Raw genomic sequence first — 22,806 nt, 5'->3', positions numbered from 1 at the left:
TTTTTTTTTTTTTTTTGAGATGGAGTCTCACTCTGTCGCCCAGGCTGGAGTGTAGTGGCCGGATCTCAGCTCACTGCAAGCTCTACCTCCTGGGTTTACGTCATCCTCCTGCCTCAGCCTCCTGAGTAGCTGGGACCACAGGCGCCCGCCACCACACCCAGCTAGTTTTTTGTATTTTTTAGTAGAGACTGGTTTCACTGTGTTAGCCAGGATGGTCTCGATCTCCTGACCTCGTGATCCACCTGTCTCGGCCTCCCAAAGTGCTGGGATTACAGGCTTGAGCCACCGCGCCCGGCCCCAATTTTTTTTTTTTTTTTTTGCTACTTTTAGTAGACACGAGGTTTCACCATGTTGGCCAGGCTGGTCTCAAACTCAAGTAATCCACCTGCTTCGGCCTCCCAAAGTGCTGGGATTGCAGGCATGAGCCACCATGCCTGGCCAAGTCTTACGTTTCTTTACAAGAGAGTGAGGGGACGCTCCCTGTACTTAGTGAGACACACTAGCCTCCACAGGCCATGTTCACTCCAAGGACACTCAGGGGCTACTGAAGCCAGCACTGAGTCAACAGACCCCCTTCCTCTGCTAATGCTCCCCACTTCTTGGTCCACCTCCAGGGGAACCGACCTCCACCAGGACAAACTCAGCATGGCCCTGCAGCCTAAGGTCACCCTGGCTAAAAAAAGCTCAACCATGACACATGCAGTTGTTGAAGCTGCCTTAAATACTGCAGAGGCAGACTGAAAAGCCTCTTTCAAAAGGAAGAGAAAGCATCTGTGGGCAAGGGGAGTCCAGCGTGGCTGCTGAGCCAACTCTGCAACTGCTGAAGACAAATAGCGGCACTTTGCTGTTCTAAGCCCCTGGAATGACTCAGCCATGCAGCTGGGGCAAACACACTCATTCCCTGCCCGCCTGCCTGGCTCCTTAGACCTCTGAATACCAGGGAAAGGTTGGAACTGCCTAGGTTGGGATAAGGAGGTCCCAAGTCCACCTGTGCAGGGAAACATGAACTCCTATTCTAGGGCAGGGCAAGCAGTCTCACCTCCTCTTCCCTGCACCGTTCCTTTGCAGGGCTTCCTGCCTCTAGTCTTGGTCCTGACCACCACACTCCCACTGCTCCTCACTGCCTGTACGAGCACATCCCAGTGCCTCAGCCTGGATCACAGGGCATTGCCCATCTAGCTCGGCCTCTGCCTCACTTCTTGTCCTTCTGTCCTATGCTCCAGAATACAAACCACAGTGCATTTCACACTATGGCCCAGACACCAAACTATGTGACTCTGAATGCTCATGAGCTGCTGCTTCTGCCCGTAACACTGTTTGCCACTCACCTAATGTTCACCAAGCTCTCACGACAGGCGCTGGCCAGATCCTAGGGACAAGCACCTAGAGAAGACGCGGCTCCCCTCTGTCCCGCTCATCTATTTGTCTTCTGAAACTCCTCCAGGCTATCCCAGGGCCCTCGCTGGGTTCTGCCTATGCCTCAATCTCAGAACATGTTACGGTGTCATGACAAGCTACTTATGCGTCCACCTGCACCTCACCCACGCATCTGATGGCCTCTCCAGGGAAGATGTTTGTCTCGGCTTTTCTGCAGCTCCCACCTGCACACAGTGCTCTCCGCCTTGGGAGCTTCCCAGGCCTCCCATGAGTTGGCCCTGCACGCAGATGTGGGGTGAGTGCTGCAGGGCCACCAGAACACATACCCTGGCCTCAAGGCTGCTATTCATGGCCACCGTTCTTCCCTGAGGTCCACAGAAGACCAGAAAATAAGGGGGGGATGAGGTTCCTCCTGCAAGGTCTGGTTACCCCTATATTTTAGAAGTTTCCAGCTGCCTTAGCCAACACTTCCCTCGCTCTTTAGTGGTGGGCAGAGATTCAAATACCCTAATGCTTGAAGGTCAACCGCCAGGCCCATGATGGTCCTTGCCAGCTCACCAAACAAGGCAGCACCTCCCTCTCCTGTCATCTCCACCAACAGAGGAACTGTCGCAGGCAAGCCACCCCCATCTGCTACGCCCTCCTGCCCTAGGCCGGCCCAAGGGACAGTGGGAATGGGTTCTGGCTGGACAGAGCTGTCTGTCCCTCCCTCATCTCTGGCTCAGCCTCTTCTCCCGCCCTTTGGCTCGCACTGTGACTTAGCACTCAAGGGAAGACCAAACACAAACATGACACCAGAGACCCCCTTGGGCCAGCGATGTGATGGCGTGCGCCCTTGGAGAGTCGGGGAGGCCCTACCTCAGACTCAGACTCCTCGTGGGATGCGGCCCTCCGGTAGCGGACCTTGCTCCCATTCCTTGAGTCCTGGTTGGCTCCCCTTTCTTCTAGCTTAGCTTTTGTCTTCCCCTTTCTCATGAGGAAGTTGTCCACTACCCAAAACATCAAAGCCTGTGGGAAGGAAAAATGCAGGTTACTTTGGGATAAACCATTTTTCAAAGCAAAGCCGAGCAGCCCCCTATCCGCCCACTCCCATTCGAGGTTATAAGATCCAGAGCTATAGAAAGAAAAACTCAATCCAATCACCCTGCTATCTCCCAAAGCTTAGAAAGAGATTCCCAGTCTCCATGTCCTCGGGTTCAGTTTTCTGATCAGAGTATGCAAGGAACATGCCCGGAGAGGTCTTTGTTGTGGTAATTGGGGGAACAGCCTGTTTGGGGCCTGGAAGCAAGGTCTCTGGACACACATTCCGGGCCCCTCCCCACAGACTCTGTGTGGGTGGCCGGCACACCCTGCCATCGTCTGTTTGTCCCAGCTTCCCTCACCACTTCTGTTTCCTAACTTCTAGCCATTGTGCTCGGGAGTTTCTCAAGATCCGTGGTCAGGAATGAATGATGGGTACGTTTGAAACGATCCTGAACTAGAGGTTGGCGCTACACATGAGTGGGGCTTCTTGGCCCCTTGGCAGGGAGGGCAAGACAAAGCTCCCAGGCCCCTCCATCCTGGATGGGGCCCTGCCTTTTGAGGGGTAATCCTGCCATTTCCAGGTCTGGGGTGGGAGAGGTGGCAAATGGTCATGCAAAAAGACCTGAGGGCTACAAAATGAGCTTTCTGTCAGACTTAGAACTTTGGACAGGGAGCAAACCGAGGTAAAAATGCAACATGGCACTGACGTTGACAAAGAAGGGGACGATCAGCATGACGATGGCTAGCTTCAAGTCTGGGTTTTCAATGGGATTCAACAGGGCCACCTGTAAAGAGAAGCAGACTCAGTGAGGTAGGGAGAGGCCACTGAGAGTGTGCCTGGGGGGTGGGTGGTACCCACAGGCCCTGAGGGAGCCTTAGCTTAGACCTTCCCCCAAAGCCCAATGGGAGCATCACCTCATACCCAGGGTTCCCAGATGAGACTGTCCACAAGGAACCCTTGGAGACAACATGCAGCAGCTGGTGCTTTGGCAGCGTTCTCCTCAGTGTGGACTTGCAAAGTGCAGTGGGCTTATAGCCACCAAGCCAGGGCAAAGCAAGCAGTGCCCACCGGGAGAGTGGAGTGCAGGCTTCGGGGGGCTGGAGGAGTAAACTCAGTGGATGCTCATTATAGACACCAGTATTGAGGCCCCAGACCACGTTCTAACAGAAATCCCACACCTCAACCACCCCGAAAAGACAACAGCTCTGAAAAGCCTTGGCTTATTTTCTTAAATAAAATCCAGCCACAAATAAAACCCAAAGGAGGCCAAGCTGAGCCGCTTGTTCTCAAAGGCTTCTGGCTGGTCTACCGTGGGCATTTGGGGATGAGGAGTGGGGGTTTATCTACACAGAACTGGGGTCAGAGGGCAGAGGCCAGGGTTGGAGAGCCCATAGGCTGGCCAGGGCATCAGCACGCTGAACGTCACAGACTGTGGAAGCTGCCTGTGGCACCAAATGGCTCAGTTAAACTACCAGCCAAGAGAGATGCGTGACAGGATATTTGCCGATGTAGAAACATGTATCGCTGCAAGGCCTAAAAACCACCATCAGATGGTAGCAAGCCAAGGGCAGGGACTGTATTTCATTAGTTTTATACATCCCAAGGCTTCATCTAGAACAGACATTTAAAGTGGATGGACGCTAAGAATTGATAAGCTCTTTGGAGTAGTTGCCACATCAGACCAAATCCAGGACGCATTCACAGAGTTAAAACAGAAGTTTGGTTTTCCTAGAGTTGGTGTGTGTGGGTGATGGAGAGGAAGTGCTGCTTGCTCAGTGTGGCAAGGAGCTGCTAACGCAGGGACGAAGCAAACCTTTTTCCACTGAAGTATGAGGAGGACGATGAAGACGACAGATTTTTCAAAAATCATGATCACGATGTAAAGAGCGCACTGCCCGACCCAGGCTCCACACTGCAGAGGGTCTCCTGCAGGGACAGGCAGGTGCTTAGTCACAAGGGGGCCAGGCATCCGAGTGAGATGATGTCCCCACCCCACTCCCCCACACACCCCAGAACCCTGGCTGTAAAGGTACTTAATGAGTCCCCCAAAGTCCAAAAGATTACCTCATCCTTAACAGACAAATGCAACATTTTAAATAAAATCAGAGAATTCCTTACTAGAAGATACTAAAATGGACTTTCTTTTAAGAGATCCTAAGATAGGATTAAAAAGCGCTAAAGTTAGGAAATGCTCATTGCTGGAGCTCAGAAAAGCTGTTCTTTCTGCCTGCTGGCAGCAGAAGCTGTATGAAGCAAGACTGCTATTCTTATCCATTGTTGATTTTTCCAGTGACGGCAGGGCTACCCCTCCCTTCTCTGTCCATGAGTAGACTGATGTTTGTGGAGGATGAAGCAGGACTCAGTCGCTTTGTTTCCCACCTCCCCACCTCCCATTCCTTACCCCACTCCCCGGGCCATCCCTGATACCTCAGGCTTGAGAGCAGAAACGTGACTCTGGAGGAATTTGGACTCTGACTGTCCAGCATGGGTCACCCCAAACACCTTGGCCAGGGACAAGGAAGTGAAGAGAGAAGCCCTTGGGGCAAGGAGGTGGGAGGGATGGGCCGGGGCTCAGGGCTGTGACAAAGGTCCATCTGGGACCCCTTCAGTCACCACGCTTGAGAAACCAAGGGACCTAATAGTCTAAGCTGGGGGACAGGCAGGCCCTGGAGTGCCTCCAGGACATTTTGAATGGAGAGAAGACCAGCCCCTCCAGGGAATGATCCTGTGACATGAAGAACCCTAGGGTAGCTCCTGGGAGCCACACAGGCCTCCTCAAAGTGAGAGACCCAGGGGAGAGCGGAATGTGGGAAGGCCACCTGGGTCTCACCCTGGAAGTTCTGCCAGAGCTGCCTTACCATAGCTGGTCAGAAGAGGGGGTACAGGGTAGCATTTTGGGGGGTGGGCAAAAGTCCTAATCCAGGCTGTGAGAAGATAATTTGGTCCAAAGAGACATCTCTAGCTTCTCACTTGGCTTTATCGGTTCTGTAGCAATCCCTGTTTGGGCACCCATGCTGGAGGCCCACGCCCTGCCCAAGCCTGTTGGCTGTACACAACGGAATGCCTTTATGCAGCTGTAATGGACAAAACACCACGCCATTCCCTTTTCTGGAAAACCCTGGGAGAAGTGTGGCAGAAAACAGGCAGAAACATATCAGTCACCTCTTCTGAGCTCTTCCTTTCTCCTTTCACTTAAGGGATAGGAAACATTTGAGCCAAAAAACTCATTTCAGAAGCATAATCCCTCCCTGATAGGTTAATGAGTTTTGCAATCCTTTTCCTTTCGGTAAGTCACCAAAGCTTATCAAGAGCAGTTCTCAAAACAACAGATGAACTCATTTTTGAGAAACCATTACGTAAGTTTGAGGACAGTCGGACAAAAAGCGCCACTAGGAAATCTCTCTGCGAGGACTGGAGTGTTCAGGAGCCAGCAGAGAGCGCGGCACCGCTTATTTACTATGGAAGGACGTCCGCTCACTCAGCATGCTCACTCCATCTGCTCTTCAGTTTTAAGTGACTGACAAGGAGGAAAATGCTTTTCTTCCCACCCACCTCACGTCGCCCTGGTGTTCTAAGTTTCTGCTACACAACTTAGCTGCAGCTGCCTCTTTAATTTAGATGCTAGAATAAGAAAGTTCAGAAACATGAGAAAAGAGAAAAAGCAGCCGTGACCCTCTCTGGCACACCATTTCCTCTGGGCACCCAGATCTCACGCAGCCACCGCTGGGAGAAGCGCAAGTGGCTGCTGTGTTTCTTGACTCCTGTTTCACTTGTGAGTCTTTCAAATGTTCCCCCGCCCCGCCCCAGTCTCCTCTTTAAAGGACAGACATGCCAGCCAGTGTTGCATGTCCTGCTTTGTCATTGCTGTTACTGTTTTCTTAGAGATGGGGTCTCACTCTGTCATTCAGACTGGAGTGCAGTGGCATGAACACAGCTTACTGCATCCTCAAACTCCTAGGCTCGAGTGATCCTCCTGCCTCAGCTTCCCGAGTAGCCAGGACTAAGGATGCGTGTCATTGTGCCTGGCTAATTTTTAAAAAATTTTTTTCTGTAGAGACGGGGTCTTGCTTTGTTGCCAAGGCTGGTCTTAAGCTCCTGGGCTCAAGTGATCCTCCCCGCTTAGTCCCCCAAAGTGCTGGGAATGACAGGTGTGAGCCACTGCACCCGGCCCTGTGTGTCTTGCTTTTTACTGCAAGGAACAACCTCAGGCATATAGGTGTTTTGTTTGGGTTTAATTATTTCCTCAGTAGAAGTCACAGGAATAGGGGCCAGAAGGAGGGAACACATCTGTGGCGAGAGGCTTCCAAAAGGGAGCGTTTGGCCAGGGACGGGCAGCAAGACCCATGAAGCACCGTGACCCAGATGTCAGGGCTTCCACATGGGAAAGAGTGGCGTGGCAATCAGAGTGCAGACACCATGCACTGGAGCTGGTCTCAACCGCCGGGGCTGTGTGGCCTATTTCCCTGAGTCCCACATTCTCATCAGCAAACTCATGGCTTTCTCATCTAGGAACAAAAGACACATCGTAGAAAATTTACATGAGAGGAGAGCAGGGGGGGGGGGGGGGGGGGCACCTTCCCCCCAAAAGGGGGGGGGGGGACACCTCTGCCTCAAATGGATGGGCAGGATAACAGGTGTGGGAGGCAGAGTAACAGCCCCACACAGTTGCCCACATCCAAATCCCTGGAACCTGGGTGTGTGCAGTGTCACACAGCAAAGGGGAATTGAGGCTGCAAATGGAATTAAGGGTGCTAGTCAGCTCACTTTAAGACAGGGAGAGTATTCTGAGGGTCTAGGTGGGGCCAAGGTAATCACAAGTAAATGTAAATCACACTTTAACGTGGAAGTCCGCAGAAGTCAGGGCAACTTGATGTGGGATAAACCCAATGACTGTTGTTGGCTTTGAAGATGGAGGGAGGGGCCGCGAGCCAAGGCTTACAGGCAGACTCTAGAGGCTGGAAAGGGCGAGAAAACAATCTTCCCAGGGGCTCCAGAAGCCAGCCCCACTGACACTGGGACCTTAGCCCAGTGAGACCCATGGCAGACATTCGAACGAAAAAAGATAGGCCGGGTGCGGTGGCTCAAGCCTGTAATCCCAGCACTTTGGGAGGCCGAGGCGGGCGGATCACAAGGTCAGGAGATCGAGACCATCCTGGCTAACACAGTGAAACCCCGTCTCTACTAAAAAATACAAAAAACTAGCCGGGCGAGGTGGCAGGCGCCTTTAGTCCCAGCTACTCGGGAGGCTGAGGCAGGAGAATGGCGTGAACCCAGGAGGTGGAGCTTGCAGTGAGCTGAGATCTGGCCAGTGCATTCCAGCTTGGGTGACAGAGCGAGACTCCGTCTCAAAAAAAAAAAAAAAGATAATCAACTTGTGTTGTTTGTTTGTGCTATGAAGTTTGTGGAAATGTTACAGTAGCAATAGAAAATAACATAAATTGATGGAAATAGAAAACAACAGGTAACTGAGCAGACAAGCTATCCTTCCTCAGCCTGCGGAAGACTCAGGATGGTCCCTGCAGCTTTATTTGGAGACATTCTGGCTTGAAGACTCTGGCTCCCAAAGGCAGTGGTGGGATGACGCAGGGGCAGGGGCCGAGGCAGGCCAAGAGATTGAGAAGGAGGCTGAAACACAACCCACTGCCTTCGTCTTTTCCATCCACCCTTGGGGATGAAGACAAAATGTGAGAGAACAACTGGTAGCATTAATGCATCTGAACCAGACCTGATCTTCACTCCCAGGTCACTGAGCGGCACCTGACTGACTGTGGTAGATCCACCTTAGCACTGGTCAGCTATAGTAGAGCTGGGAGCCACGCCTTCTAGAAGGGATCTCAACTGCAAAGGAGTAGTTGTGAGCACTGTTTGTGGGGGTGGTGGGAGGGTTTAGGTATCCTGGTGCAGCAGGCCCAGGCTCCCATAGCCATGCACCGGCTGGGTGAGCTTTGTGCGTCACGTAACTCCTTTGGGTGTCCATTCTATAAATGAAGATGACGCTGTGCTGGTCTCCCTGCTGCAGTCCATTTCTGTTCCGCAGCTGAGGACTCAATGACTCGCAGCTTCTCAGAAGCCTTCCCTGGAGCCACAGGAGGCACACGCTGTGTGCTGGATGCTATCTTAAGTCAGTGACTCATCAGGCATCAAGTAACGGGGCTAAGAAAAGCCCTCCCCTGAGTTCATCTCCCCTCAACAGAGACAATTACTTAAGATTTCTGGAAATACCCAAGGCACTCATAGCCAGCTCCATGAATTAGCTCCCCTTTTAAACTGTCAGTGCCTTGTGAATCTTCAGTCATCTAGGAATGAGTGGCCCTTGAACCCACAGCCATGAGCTCTTTGGGACAGGAGAGTGCGGATCCTGAATTCCATCCGCTCTCCCTCCCTCTTGTCCTCTGTGGCTCTCTCAAGGCAAAGGTTCCATTGATGCTGCTCCACCTGGGAAGAGGAGCTTCTGCCTGCAGACACCCGGGGCCAGCTGTAAGGGTGGGAGAGAGCTGATGTTACCCCTAACTCTGTTCTGAAAACCTCAGAGGGCACTGAGGGCCTGAGGAAGCCACCCTCCAGTACCAGCCATGTGGAACGGCCTAGCGACAGGACACGCACAGATGTGCAGCAGAGAGAGGGGCCGGGCTTGCTGCCTCGTTACTGAACACCTTCAGAACATGAGGGCTGCCCCATTGCCCTAACCTGCTGGCAGGTGGCGTGAGCTCGACAGGCAGCCTGGCGGAATGAAGAGGCCTGTGGTCCTGTGTGTGGGACTGCTGGTGTCTTCCAGGAGAAGGGACAGACATTCAGCCTTCTCTCTGCATCTAGTGTCTCCTGCCTCCTGCCACCTTCCCTGCCATAAGGTGAGGGCCTTGGCGGTAAAGCAGGCACCCATACCCACAGGAGGGTGAGCTCAAACCCAGAAAAGCCCCCTCTGTCACAAAGAGGAGACAATGGCAGCTCCCTAGCCATTTCTGGATCTGTTTGCCTGGTGGGCCACATGGGGCAAGGAGCAGAGACCCCCAGCAGTTCCCTCACGCCCTGTCCACAGCACATTACCATATTCACCGAAGCGCAGGGACTCCCATTGCTGCCACTCCACCAGAACGCTGACGGCACGCACCCCCACGTAGATGAGCAGCATGCCCACAGTAGCATCCAGGAGGAAGTTGATGAGGTACCTGTGAGGACAGGGCACATGCATGCTCACGGCAGAAGCCACAGGGCCAGAGGTCATGGCTGACGTGGGTGGCCTGAGGGAAGCCCAGCATTTGTTTGGGCCCATTCTGGGGGCTGGCAGCCCTCATGTGCTAGTGTAGCTGTCACTTCCAGGTGCCTCCCAACCATGTGCCGAAGCTCATCAGGAGTGGGACCACCTGAGGGAGGTGAGTGAGGGGCAAAGACACTTAAAAACTGCCAGTGCTGGCTGGGTGAGGTGGCTCACACCTGTGATCCCAGCACTTTGGGAGGCCGAGCCAGGCGGATCATGAGGTCAGGAGATCGAGACCATCCTGGCTAACACAGTGAAACTCCGTCTCTACTAAAAATACAAAAAAATTCGCTGGGCGTGGTGGCATGTGCCTGTAATCCCAGCTGCTCGGGAGGCGGAGGCAGGGGAATCACTCGAACCCAGGAGGCGGAGGTTGCAGTGAACCGAGATTGCACCACTGCACCCCAGCGTGGGCGACAGAGCGAGACTCCGTCTCAAAAAAACAAAACAAAAAAAACAAAAACCTTCGTCTGCCAGGCGAAGGTTCAATGGAAGACAGAGTATCTGGAAGCAGCCAGGGAAATCAACAGGAAACAGACCTTAACTGATGACAGAAATGCCTATGCAATGATTCTGCTCACTCCCTGAAAGTCCAGCCCAGGAAGCCCAGAACAGTGCTGCTGCACCAGAGAGCTTCAGGAAACAGCCTCTGGGGTTTCACAGACAAAGAGGGCAGGGCCACGTGGCCTTCGCCCATCCCCATCTGCAGTCAAGCATAAGTCATATTTTTACACTTTTTTTTTTTTTTGAGACGGAGTCTCCCTCTACCGCCCAGGCTGGAGTGCAGTGGTGCAATCTCAGCTCACTACAGCCTCCGCCTCCTGGGTTCAAGTGATTCTCCTGCCTCAGCCTCCCAAGTAGCTGGGATTACAAGTGCGTGCCACCACACCCAGCTAATTTTTGTATTTTTAGTAGAGACAGGGTTTCATCATGTTGGCCAGGCTGGTCTTGAACTTCCGGCCTCAAGTGATCTGCCTGCCTTGGCCTCCCAAAGTGTTGGGATTACAGGCCTGTGCCACCATGCCCGGCCTACACTTTAAAGAGAGAGCTTTACTATGTGGGAAAAGGCAAGATAACTGGGGGAATGAGAGGAGGATGCTCTGAAGGGCACACCACATGGACTATGTTCTTGTAAGATCTGTTTCCATCTGACACAAAATCTTTTCTCTCACTAAAGAAAGGCCCTTTGCCACTCACCCTCTTTTGAGGGCTTGTACCCAGATCCAGCTGAGCACTGCTGACCACAAGCCCCAGCTCTCTATGGTAGACAGAGTGGGAGACAAGGGCACTGGATCCAGTACTGACCCTCTGAGATACGACGTGGCTCTGAAATCCTTGCAGGTAAGCTCCAGGACACCACAAGCCCCAGCTATGGTGGGCTTTCCAGTGGCTGAGGCTTGAGACATTTTGTGCAGCCTCACAGCCTCCTATCCCAGGCTGGAGCTTTGGTGACGTGCACACAGCACTCTGATGCCAGAGGGCGCAGCCTGTGCTAGGGTAGGTCAGCAGGAAAACCCATGCAAAGAGGGAGGGGGCATTTCTCCTGCCTGCCCTTCCTCTGTAAAATCACAAGGGGTCACTCTCAGACCAGAGATGACAGGAGCAGCAACTGCTTCCAAGGCAATTTCTCTCTGGTCTGAGGCTATGCTGCTCTCAGATACTTTAATTTGTGTACAGAGCATCTCACGCCTGCGAGAACAAAGACATGTGATGTACATACAGGCCTTACTTTCATTCATTCACTTAGCAAACATTTACGAGCCTACTGTGTGCCACGCCTTGGGAATAAAGAAAGTTCTATGTTCCATACTCAACACACGTGATTCTGACACAGCAAAACATCATGCGGGCCCTGGAGGCCAGACTGGCTTGGCTCCATGACTCCTGAGCGGTGTGAACTTACAGTATATATAACCTCTCCGTGCCTCAGTTCCGTAACTGTAAAATGGGGATAATCAAAGTCTCTATTAATATATGGCAGGCTGCTATAAAGATGAAGGGAGGCAGAAGACGGGGCCAGGATGAGGTAGGCAAGCCTCCTCTGCCACTCCACCTGCTAAGAGAAGAACCATGTGGGTGCCATTAGCAAGGAGGACAGAATATCATGGCAGGATTGAGGTCACAGACAGATTGCTCTGGGGGCTGCATGGAAGGCACGCTGCAGTGATAAGGTGGAAGAGGTCAATGATGGTCAACAACAGTTTTGACCCTGAATGGCTGATGCCACAGAGAAGCCCCAGTGTGTCCTCCTGTGAGCCCCAGTGAGACACCCCTGTAGGGCATTATTCTTCCTTGCCAGGGGCGGCTTGGAAACTGGGAAACATAAGGACACTAGAAAATCAAAGGACAGAGCTTGGATTGATGAACAGAAAGCCAGTGCACAGGGAAAGTGTCACCATGCAAAGCCCTACAAGCCGACTGATAGCTGTGTATGTGAGCTCCAAGACAGCATGCACAGGATGGTCTCTCAGAGGAGCACAGAGGAAAAGGGGAGCACCCTCTCCTCAAGCCAGAGGGAGCAGGACCAGCAGCAGAAAGCAAGGCCAGCCTATATTTTCAATGGAGGGGCAGCTGATGTTTGTACTCGAACAGGGGCCACTTACAGTGAACAAGGGTCCTCTTCAGTGAGATCTGCTAGGTATACGTTTGCAAAGTGGATGAACAGCATTCCTATGGCTTGCTTGGAAGTGTCTAAAAACCTGTACAGAATAAAACCAACACTGGTTATTAGCCTGACAGGAGTGCAATATCCAATTTGAGGGAAACGAGAAGTCGGAAACAGGAAAAAAGCCACCCCAACCTTCCAATCACTGGTCGTCTATTCCCGGGGCCTTCAGTACTAACTCAGGCTTGGCATCTCAGCCACCTTTCAAAGCCTGCAATAACATTGCCTTTGAAATCCCTAAAAGGTCAAGGATTGATATTTAAAATTACGTTTTAAATTTTTCATGTTCTTACTTCAAAATAAAATGCTCGATCACAGCTTTGTGATGCAGCCCAAGGTGTCTCTATTTTAAAGTGCTTCCGTTCAACTTCACTCACAATGAGCTAGATTATGCGTGAAATTAACAAGACTAGCACAAATCCAGTACTGCAGCTGGATCCCTAAAGAAATTTTAGCTGCTGCCATTTAAACAACGGGCTAGATGAGGGTAGGCACACCTTTTCTGTAAAGGACCAAAGAATAAATATTTGAGGTTCTGTGCACCATACATCTCTATCTCAACTCCTCAGTCCTGCTGCTGGAGAACGATGCAGTCATAGACACAGCTATTCCAATCATACACACCGGGCCTGCGGGCTGTAGTGTGCCAGCCCCTGGACTAGATGATAAGCATTTCAAAAAAGAAAAAACAAGGGCGTTAATCTCTGAGAGGAGCTGTCCCTGGCCTATGTGACAGGAGCATGGTGGAGACAGTGTGTGCCTTCAGTATGTCCTCCGCCACCAGTACCAGGCAGTCACTCTCCTCTGTGGTCGAGGCACCTCTTAGTCATCTCTGTCTCTCGCAGCCTCCCAGCTGGGCAGGGTCTCAGGACTGCGGAGATTATCCAGACCAACCCAGTGACGGTGGCTGGAAAATCATTCCCTAGCCTCATCGGAAAGGAGGATTTACCAAAGGACAATGTATGTAAGACTCAGAGAGCCCCAAAGCTAGGTCCTGCCCCAGCCCTGAGGTGGGAGTCACACATTCTAAAGTTAATGGGGTTTGAGAAAAATCAAGGGGGGGAAAATAAAAAGAATTATCAACATTTGGCAGCAACACATTTAAGAACAAGCAAGTACACACTTAAAAATTTTATTACAGTGATTACTGACATTTCCTCTGAAGGAGAAAATGGCTATTTTGTTAGGAAAGGTGCAAGCTCAAGGCAGCCTAAAACAGGCAGCTTCTTGCGGACACGGGCTGTCCTGAAGAGCTGACTGTATCCTTCCAGGTGATGTATTACTTTAGAGTTTTGTCTTTAGAACCTACTTCTGAAGCTTTACCACCATTTTACAAAGGAAAAATTGTGACTGCAGGATCATCCTCTGTGAAATAAATATACGCTTGATATATATATCAAAGTCTATAAAAGAAATATATGTATTTGGTTTCTGTCCTGGTTTCCGACACAGAGCTCCTAAAACACTTGTAATCTCCTGAGTAACAGAGGTGCTAGGAGGAGTTTTTGTTCTAATACTTGGTCTCTGGCCTTGGTCTTGATACGAGCACCTAAACCTCATGGAATTTCCTGGAAGACAGGAGCTTTTTGCTCCAATGAAGCAAGCCTTAGTGGGCTCCTAGATAGCTTCGGGATGAGGCTAGTCACCAAAAGGACCAAGTCATGATTAGAAACTTAGAACTTTCAGTCCTAATCCCCTACCCTCCAGGGAGAAGGGAGGGGCTGGAGACTGAGTTAATAATCAATCATGCCTACATGATGAAACCTCCATAAAAATCCCTAAACAATGGGATTTGGAGAGCTTCTGGGCTGGTGAACACGTCCATGTGCTGGGAGAGGGGCACACCCCAACTCCTGTGCTCAGGACCCTTCTGGACCTTGCCCAATGCACCTCTTCATCTAGCGTTCATCTGGGTCCTTTATAATAAACCACTAAATGTAAGTAAATGTTTCCCTGAGTTTTATGAGCCGTTCTAGCAAATTACTGAAGCTTAGTGGGGAAGTGGGAGTTGTGGGAACCCCTAACTTTAGAGCAAAGTTGGACGGAAATGTGGATACCCTGAGGACCCCACTACTTACAGCTGGCACTGAAGAAGGGGGCAGTGTGTGGGACTAAGCCCTTAACCTGTGGATTCTGTTCTAACTCCAGGTAGTTAAGTGTCCAAAGTGAATTAAATTATGGGACACCCAAGTGGTACTTGCAGAGTTGGAAAGCTGGTTGATGCTGGGGGAAGAAAACACTCAAATATTTGGTGTCAGAAGTATTTTGAGTAGAGAAACAGCTTTCCTTTATGCTAGGACCAAGAAAGACTCATTTGGAGAGAGGAGCATTTATATGCTTTGTTTGACTGATCTCCAAATTTGGGTTAGTTTTTGCTTGTACATATAGACTACAGAATCCAGGAATTTTTTTTTTTTTTTTTTTTTTTTTGAGATGGAGTCTCGCTCTGTCGCTCGGGCTGGAGTGCAGTGGCCGGATCTCAGCTCACTGCAAGCTCCGCCTCCCGGGTTTACGCCATTCTCCTGCCTCAGCCTCCCGAGTAGCTGGGACTACAGGCACCCGCCACCTCGCCCGGCTAGTTTTTTGTATTTTTTTTTTAGTAGAGACGGGGTTTCACAGTGTTAGCCAGGATGGTCTCGATCTCCTGACCTCGTGATCCGCCCGTCTCGGCCTCCCAAAGTGCTGGGATTACAGGCTTGAGCCACCGCGCCCGGCCAGAATCCAGGAATTTAAACCAAATCTAACAACAAGTAGACATAGATGAAGTAGCCAGCATCGGGGACTGATGTATTTGTGTATCTTCCATCTTCTAGAAGTGGAAGCAGAGTGATTCTAAAATAAAGGTAGGATTAAAAGTTACCTGGAGAAACAGAAACGCTTTCATCATATGCATAGTTCCTGATGAATTTAACTCAGGGATTCCAGATACATGATATTATGTATCATTTCTCACATTCCATGCCCTCCCCACTCCAACACCATACCTCACCCCCACTCCAAGACCCCCAACATAGTCAAAAGCACTCCTGAATGAGTTAATACCTAAACACATACCATATCCTCCATGGACGTCTTTCATGCTTTGGTTCTCTGAAGCGTTTGACTGAAAGAAAAGACAACGTCAGTAGCTTTTCAAAGAAGCAACGTAAAGCAAGATGCACATACAGGCTGGGTTATCAGTCTACTCGCTGTGTATAGAACCAAGGTAAGGCACTTTCTCTGTTAACGTGACAACGCACAGTAAGCCCAGTGCAGGCCACTGAGGTCCTGTGTTGCTGATGATTGGTGTGGACTCCTTAGAACTGGACGCTTAGGGAGAAGGACTCCTCACAGCATGTGGAAAACTGTATTTTCCCCTTTGTGACACACAAGGCTCACTCGGATAAGGACCGGTAATGACAAAGTGAAATGCAGCTGCTTCTAACTTCAGGATGTGCTCTATCCAAGGACAAATCCATCATCCACTCAAATGTTTACTGAGTGCCTACTCCAACCCAGGCACTAAGGATACAAAGGTAAAACCAGTTGTCTTGCAACTAGGGGGCTAACACATACATATTACATATGGTGTGATAGTGCAAGAGAAGAGTGAAGTCTGCAGCAGAATAATGGCACAAGCGAAGGATGGCTAACCCTGCAGTGGGGACCGAAGCGTTTGTATGTCTTCCATCTTCTAGTGAAGAAGAGACTTTACTGATGGGGGACGGTCAAGCCAAGCCCTGAATGCTGGGTAAGAATTTGGCAAATGGATCAGGGAGGGGAGAGAAGATACGTTCTGGGAAATATTACAAGCCATTAGGTACAGGGACGAAGCATGGCAGAGTGTGTCTGGCCTCATTTAATTTGGCTTCAATACAGTAACAAGGGAACCTCCCGGGGGAGCAGCAGGTAACAGGGTGACAAATTGAGCAGGGGCCAAAAGAGGGACAATCTTTTTTTTTTTTTTTTTTTTTTGTTTGATTGACGGAGTCTTGCTCGTGTCCACCCAGGCTGGAGTTGGCAGTTGGCCGGATTCTCAGCATCACTGCAGAGCTCCGCCCTCGCCGGTTTACGCCATGTGCTGTCCTGCCTCAGCCTTCCCGAGTAGCTAGGGACTACAGTGGCGCCCGCCTCGGGTCGGGCGCCGGGCTAGTTTTTTGCTATTTTTAAGTAGAGAACAGGGTTTTCAGCCGGTATTAGCCGCAGGATCGGTCTCGATTCTCCCGTGACCCTCGTGATCCGGCCCGGGTCTTCGGCCTCCCAGGAAGTTTGCTGGGATTTACAGGGAGTGAGCCACGCGCCGCGGCCAAGAGGGACAATCTTGAATGCTTGGCCAAGGAAACTGGAATGAATCCTGTAGGAAAGGAAAAGCCAGGGAAGAATTCTAAGCAGAGTCAAAGACATGTTGGGACTAAGTTTTAGAAAGGTAGTTCTATGGCCAGGAGTGGTGGCTCATGCCTGTAATCCCAGCACTTTGCGAAGCTGAGGTGTGAGAATCTCTTGAGCCCGGGAGTTCGAGACCAGCCTGTGTAACTGAGTGAGATCACGTCTCTACAAAATATTTTTTAAAAAGTAGCCATGTGTGGTGGCACACACCTCTGATTCTGGCTACTGCAGCAGCTGAGGTGGGAGGATCACTCGAGCCCAGGAGGTTGAGGCTGCAGTGAGCCAAGACTGCACCACTACATTCCAGTCTGGGCAACAGAGCGAGACTCTAGCTCAAAAAAAAAAAAAAAAAGAAAAGAGACAAGAAGAGAAGAGAAGAGAAAAGAGGCTCTGTTAATTGAGTAGACAGTGGATGTCTGGGCACATTCAGCAACAATCTGATTGATCTTGGATAGTGAAGAACTCGCCCAATTTACGTTTGAACCTTGGGTCTGTAGACACGACAGCCTGAACAAGAGGAAATGAAAAGTTTTGAAGCTACGCATCCTCCATTGAAGTGCTAGGCAAGTACTTCACAATGATTCTATCTACTAAAAGAAACACTGAAAGTGCTGCCTATGTGATATTTTCCCACAGAAAAGTACTGTGGAAGAAACAGACGCTGACCCAAGCCCACAGAAGATGCCTCGTTACTCCTGGTGGTGGGCAAGAACCTACTTCCGTCAGAGTCCCGAGCTGCCAGCGAGGGAGCAGGAGAAGAAGGGAGACAGGGAAGGAGAAAATGGTAGCCAAGACAGTAAACCCTACTCTCTGAATAAACACAGGCAGTCTGCATTTGCCAGGCTAGAACTGCCTATACAAAGAATTGCAGTAACAAGTCTGTTTAGAGAGACATGTTGATAGAGAGACCAACAAGCAGGTGAAGTTGTGAGGAGGTCTGTCATCTCATCAACACATCAGAGATCCTAAACCTCACCAATGCCAGAGAATCTGGTGTCCAGGCCAAGGGGTTCTGCTCGCCTCAACAGCTCTTGGAAGCAGGAGGCCCCTTCTCACTCGGCACGCCAGGTCTCACTCGGGGGCTGGAACTCAGGAAGGAGACAGGAGAAAACTAGGCCAGGACAAAACCATCCAGAGGGAATGCCCCCAGTCAGGGCCAGAGCCACTGCATGCTCATTTCTCCTTCTGCTTCAGGGGAATCTGTCCCCATCACTGTAAAATAAAGGACATCAAATATATCCTGAGGAGCATGTCCTTGTTCCTAGGAGACGCACGCCGAAGTAACACAGTGGCTGCAATTTACTTCTGAGTGGTTTGGGGGAATATATTATACATTATAATTATACATAATGGTTTTACAATTATGAATAATACAACAAATTATATAATAAATCTGCTATAATTATACTATATTAACATCATATATATACACACACACACACACACACGGAAAGAGAAGCAAATGTGGTATTAAAGGATGAACTGTGCCACCTCCTCCGAAGTCGTCTGTTGAAGTCCAAACCCACAGCACCTCAGAGCATGACTATGTGGAGACCGGGCCTTTAAAGGGGTAATTAAGGTTTAATGGAGCATGTGGGGGCCCTAATCCAATATGACTGGTATCCTTACAAGAGGAGGAGATTAGGACACAGATGTGTGAGTGCACCAAGAAAAGACCATGTGAGAACACTGAGAAGATGGCCATCTGCCAGCCAAGGAGAGAGGCCTTGGAGGAAACCCAGCCTGCTGACACCTTCATGGTGGACTTTCGACTTCCAGAACCGTGAGAAAATAAGTGCCTACTGTTTAAGCCACCCAGTCTGTGATATTTGGTTATGGCAGCCTGAGCAAATGAAAACATGTAGCATTACAACACTAGGTGAACCTAGGTGAAAGCTATTTGGCTATTCACTACACTATTGTTTAGGCTTTTCTGTAAGTTTAATATTTTTTGAAATAAAAAGTTTGGGGAAAAACATCCCAGAAGAATGAACTGGTGTAACCACTCAAAGGTCAAATAGGCTGGGTGCAGTGGCTCACACCTGCAATCCAGACTTAGGGAGGGGATTGCTTGAGCCCAGGATTTTGAGACCAGCCTGGGCAACACCATGAGACTCCATCTCTACAAAAAACAAAATTAGCTAAGTGTCTTGACGCATGGCTGTGGTCCTAGCTACTTGGGGAGGCTGAGTTGGGAGAACTGGTGGAGCACCCGAAGTCCCAGCTACTTGGGAGGCTGAGGCGGGAAGGGATTACTTAAGCTCAAGAGGTTAAGCTCAAGAGTGCCACTGCACTCTACCCTGGGGAACAAAGTGAGACCCTGATTCAAAAAAAAAAAAAGAAATCCAAGGGCTACTTTTGATTAAAGGAATTATGGATCAAGGAATTCACATTGCTTGAATTTCAGAATTTACAAAAGAAAAGACAAACTTATCTCAGAGATTTGAGGCGATGTAGCAAAGTGGGATGTGGGAGAATCAGTGTGACCTACAGCTGGGCTTCAGACAAGGAATGGAGGAGAATGTTGTGCCTGTGCCCGTGGGTGCCCTGCGACAGCCACATATAGCAGCACTTTTGATCAAGTTCAGAATGGAATTGATTCTTCTGAATCAGAGCAGAAGTGTGGCTCCTGCCTCCTTCCTCTCTACCTCCTATCCCCTTTCCCTAGAACAGTCCAGAGTCTTTTTTTTTTTAAAGGAAGAGGAAATACTAAGAGAGCGTCTCCAAATCAAATTTGGTACAGGGGGTAAAAAAAAAAAAAAAAACAGAAAAATTCATTCATCTACCGTCATGTGTTATTGAGGGACCTGCTATGTAACAAGCCCCATTCAGCAGGAGATGAAATACACAAAACCCTTGCCTTCATCACATCCTAGTGGGGAGAGGAACAACATATGGAACATGGCAGACAGTGCCAAGTGTGTAGGTAAACACAGAGGCAGGTGAGGAGAGAAGAGGGCTGGCACGTGGGGTCTGGACTGTCGGTGAGGAGGTATGAAGGAGAGCCCAGGCCGGAGGAAGGAAAAGGCTAAGTCACGAGGGTCTCGGGATGAGCTGTCCAAGCAGAGGGCTGGAGGCCAGCAGGCCGAGCAGCAGGGCATGCGGGAGAGGCAGCTGGACCTGTGCCCAGAGCCCAGGCGAAGAGCTCCACCTGGGCCTGTGTGTGGTGGCCAGGCAGCTGCAGCCACAGTCCAACAGGCTCCCTTAGGTTGCTGTGCCGAGAACAGCCCACAGGAACGGGGTGGCAGCAGGGAGCCCACTAGAGACAACTACCCGCCCCCATCCATCCCCCGCAGTAACCAGGACCACATGCTGGCACTGACCGGGGCAACAGGAGAGGGGAGAAGAGGTCAGATTCCAGTTGGGTCTTAAACATTGAGCTGAAGGCTCTGCTGACGGTGGATATGGGATGTGGAAGAAAGGATGGCTGGGGCTGACTCGGGAGGTGGGAGTTCACACTGTTCCACGTGGTGGCAGGGGGACTTATCTGCAGGTAACAAACAAGGACGGGTCTTTGTGTTCCTCACAGACAGTGAGCCAGGCACCCTGTCCCATGGAAACAGTTGCACCCTGTGTGGGCCTGGCAGCTGCTCCTGCAGAAGCCACACCATGCTTAGAGTGGCTCAGGCAGGGTCCTAGGACCACAGACCTTTCTTAATCAGTGGTGTTTTGCAGGATGGAGGGGACTCGCTCAGAGGCAGCCAGAGCCAGAAAAGCATAAGCCACCCTTTCTAACACATCCTCATCCCCACATTCCCCTGAGGTGGAGGCTGGTGGAAGGGAGCAGCCACACCTCAAGCGCAGGTCAGGCTCCCGACCACAGAGCTGGAAGCCAAGGCTGATACAGTGGTGCCTGAAAGAGCCTTAATGAGCAAAGAAAGGGGAGGAGGGGGAGGTGGAGACTGAGGCCTGCAGCACTCAGTGGCACTGCCTCTGCACACAGGTCCCATTCCGTTGCTTTTGTGATGAGGTGCACCAATTGTCCCCAAGCCACAGCAGGCTCCTAAGCAGACTCGCGGCCTTTTGTGTACAGGTGTCCTGAAGATAGGCATGGGTCTCATTAGCCCTGAAAAGGAGGAGTGGTCAACAGCTGGGGCACAGTCAGACAGATGTGGCTTTGAATCCTGTCTCTGCTACTATCTAGCTATGTGACTTCTGTATATCACAAACAAGGGGGAGGTAGGGACTGCTATGATCTGCCAGGCAGGTTGTCTCCAGGATTAAACGAGAAGACAGATGGACACGTCAGTAATGAACATGTGCTCAGCAGAGCATGCCTCACCGTGGAGTCCCCACCCTGCACCCTGTCGTCCTTCTCCTTCTCTCTGTATCCGTTTTCCCCACTCCCGGGGCTAAGCCACCCCTGTCCTGGTTTCTGCGAAACGTGAGACCTTGGGTCGGCCAGCTGCAACCCCTCCATACCAAGCCCTCCTTTGGCCCCCCAGGCAGCAAAGGGGCCTAATCCTAGGAGGATCCTATGATTCCCCAACCCTGCTCACCTTCCTGCCATCTCCCAATGCTCTGAGTGTTCTCCTCTATCTCCCATGGTTCTGTTCTCCCTCCATAGCCTCCCTTTCTTCCTCTTGACTCCTGGGGAGAAGTTCCCCTCTCAGGACTTCTACACTGAGGGCCTGCCAGCCTCCACCTCCAGCCCTGGCCTCCCAGTGATGCTCCAACTGCAGGCTGGCCCAGTCAGCTGGGTCCCTCACAGCCAAGTTGTCTCCTGCCCACCCTGCTAGTCCTGCCCAGCTCTGCCATTTCTGCATAGAATGGAAGTGTCCTCTCCCTGGGGCTCCTTACTCTCCTTCCTCCTTCCCACTCAGCTGTCAATCTCCCCTGCCAAGTTGCAACTGAAGAGTCTTTGGATAGGCCCCTTTCACCATTTCTACCAGCAAGCTAGCCCAGCCCCTTAGGACTGCTTTCCTGTGCTGATGAGACTGCCTCCTAACAGGCTTCCCTGCCCCGATCTCTTCAACAACCTTTCCTATCCACCCACCTATCCACTCCACCAGCACTGAGCACTTACTCTGTGCTGGGGATACAGTAATGGACAATACACACATGGTCCTTGCCTTCAAGGGGCTTTCAGTCTAGTTATGCTGTGTACCATCCAACTTGCCTAAAAACTTGCCTCATCTTAGAATTAAAATACATCTTTTGGAAAAGGTGAATATATGGAGAGTATATAAAATTCAAAAGAGTATATTCTTTTAGTAGTGTTGTATGGTATTTTTTTCAATCTCTCTTCCTTCAATTTTATATTTAAGTATAAGGAGCATATAGGTGAGTTTTCCCCTCAAAATCTAGTTGGCAATGATAGTGGCTGAATGGTGGTGCCCCACATGGTATGTCTCATAACCTCCAATACCTGCAAGTGCAACCTTATTTGGAGAAAAGGTCTTGGCAGATGTTAGTTAAAGATCATGAGATGAGATCATTCTGGACTAACCAGGTGGGCTCTAAATCCAATTACAAGTATCCTTATGAGAGATGGAGGAGTACAGACAGAGGGGGAAGAGAAGAAGGACCTGTGAAGATGGAAGCAGAGAACAGAGTTATACAGCCACACACCAAGGAATCCTGGAGCCACCAGAAGCTGGAAGAAGCAAAAAAGGGTCCTCTCCTAGAGGTGTTGGAGGGAACGTGGCCCAGCTCACAACTTGACTCTGGACTCGGGGCCTCAGAACAGTGAGAATACATATCTGCTGTTTTAGGCCAAGAAGTCTGTGATTATTTGTTATGGCATCTCCAGTAAACTAATAAAGATTCTTTTCTCTTTTTCTTTAAAAGAAATTCAAAGAGTACATGTATTACTCCACTGCTGATAAAGACATACCTGAGACTGGGAAGAAAAAGAGATTTAATTGGACTTACAGTTCCAGATGGCTGGGGAGGCTTCAGAATCATGGCGGGAGGCAAAAGGCACTTCTTAAATGGAGGTGGCAAGAGAAAATGAGGAAGACAAAAAAGTGGAAACCTCTGATAAAATAATCAGATCTTCTGAGACGTATTCACTGCCACAAGAACAGTATGGGGGAAACCACCCCCATGATTCAAATTATCTCCCACCAGGTCCCTCCCACAACACGTGGGAATTACGGGAGTACAATTCAAGGTGAG

General features: G+C 50.4%; 1 protein-coding gene across 1 annotated transcript in view; it reads right to left on the bottom strand.

The window, feature by feature from the left end:
• The window catches only part of STIMATE (STIM activating enhancer), a 64,154-nt gene that overhangs the window by 4,506 nt on the left and 36,842 nt on the right, over nt 1-22,806 (bottom strand). The window contains exons 2-7 of the mRNA XM_017862469.1: nt 15,376-15,424; nt 12,260-12,355; nt 9,446-9,567; nt 4,215-4,327; nt 3,108-3,185; nt 2,236-2,385 (exon numbers count right to left, since the gene is read on the bottom strand). Of these exons, the coding sequence (XP_017717958.1) occupies nt 2,236-2,385; nt 3,108-3,185; nt 4,215-4,327; nt 9,446-9,567; nt 12,260-12,355; nt 15,376-15,424 (608 nt within the window). The remainder of the gene's footprint in view (nt 1-2,235; nt 2,386-3,107; nt 3,186-4,214; nt 4,328-9,445; nt 9,568-12,259; nt 12,356-15,375; nt 15,425-22,806) is intronic.

The sequence above is a fragment of the Rhinopithecus bieti genome, unplaced genomic scaffold (assembly GCF_001698545.2).
Source record: "Rhinopithecus bieti isolate Rb0 unplaced genomic scaffold, ASM169854v2 scaffold_64314, whole genome shotgun sequence".
NCBI classification, from domain to species: Eukaryota; Metazoa; Chordata; class Mammalia; order Primates; family Cercopithecidae; genus Rhinopithecus; species Rhinopithecus bieti.
The sequence above is the reverse complement of the archived record's forward strand: the minus strand, read 5'-3'. Positions and strand labels throughout refer to the sequence as shown.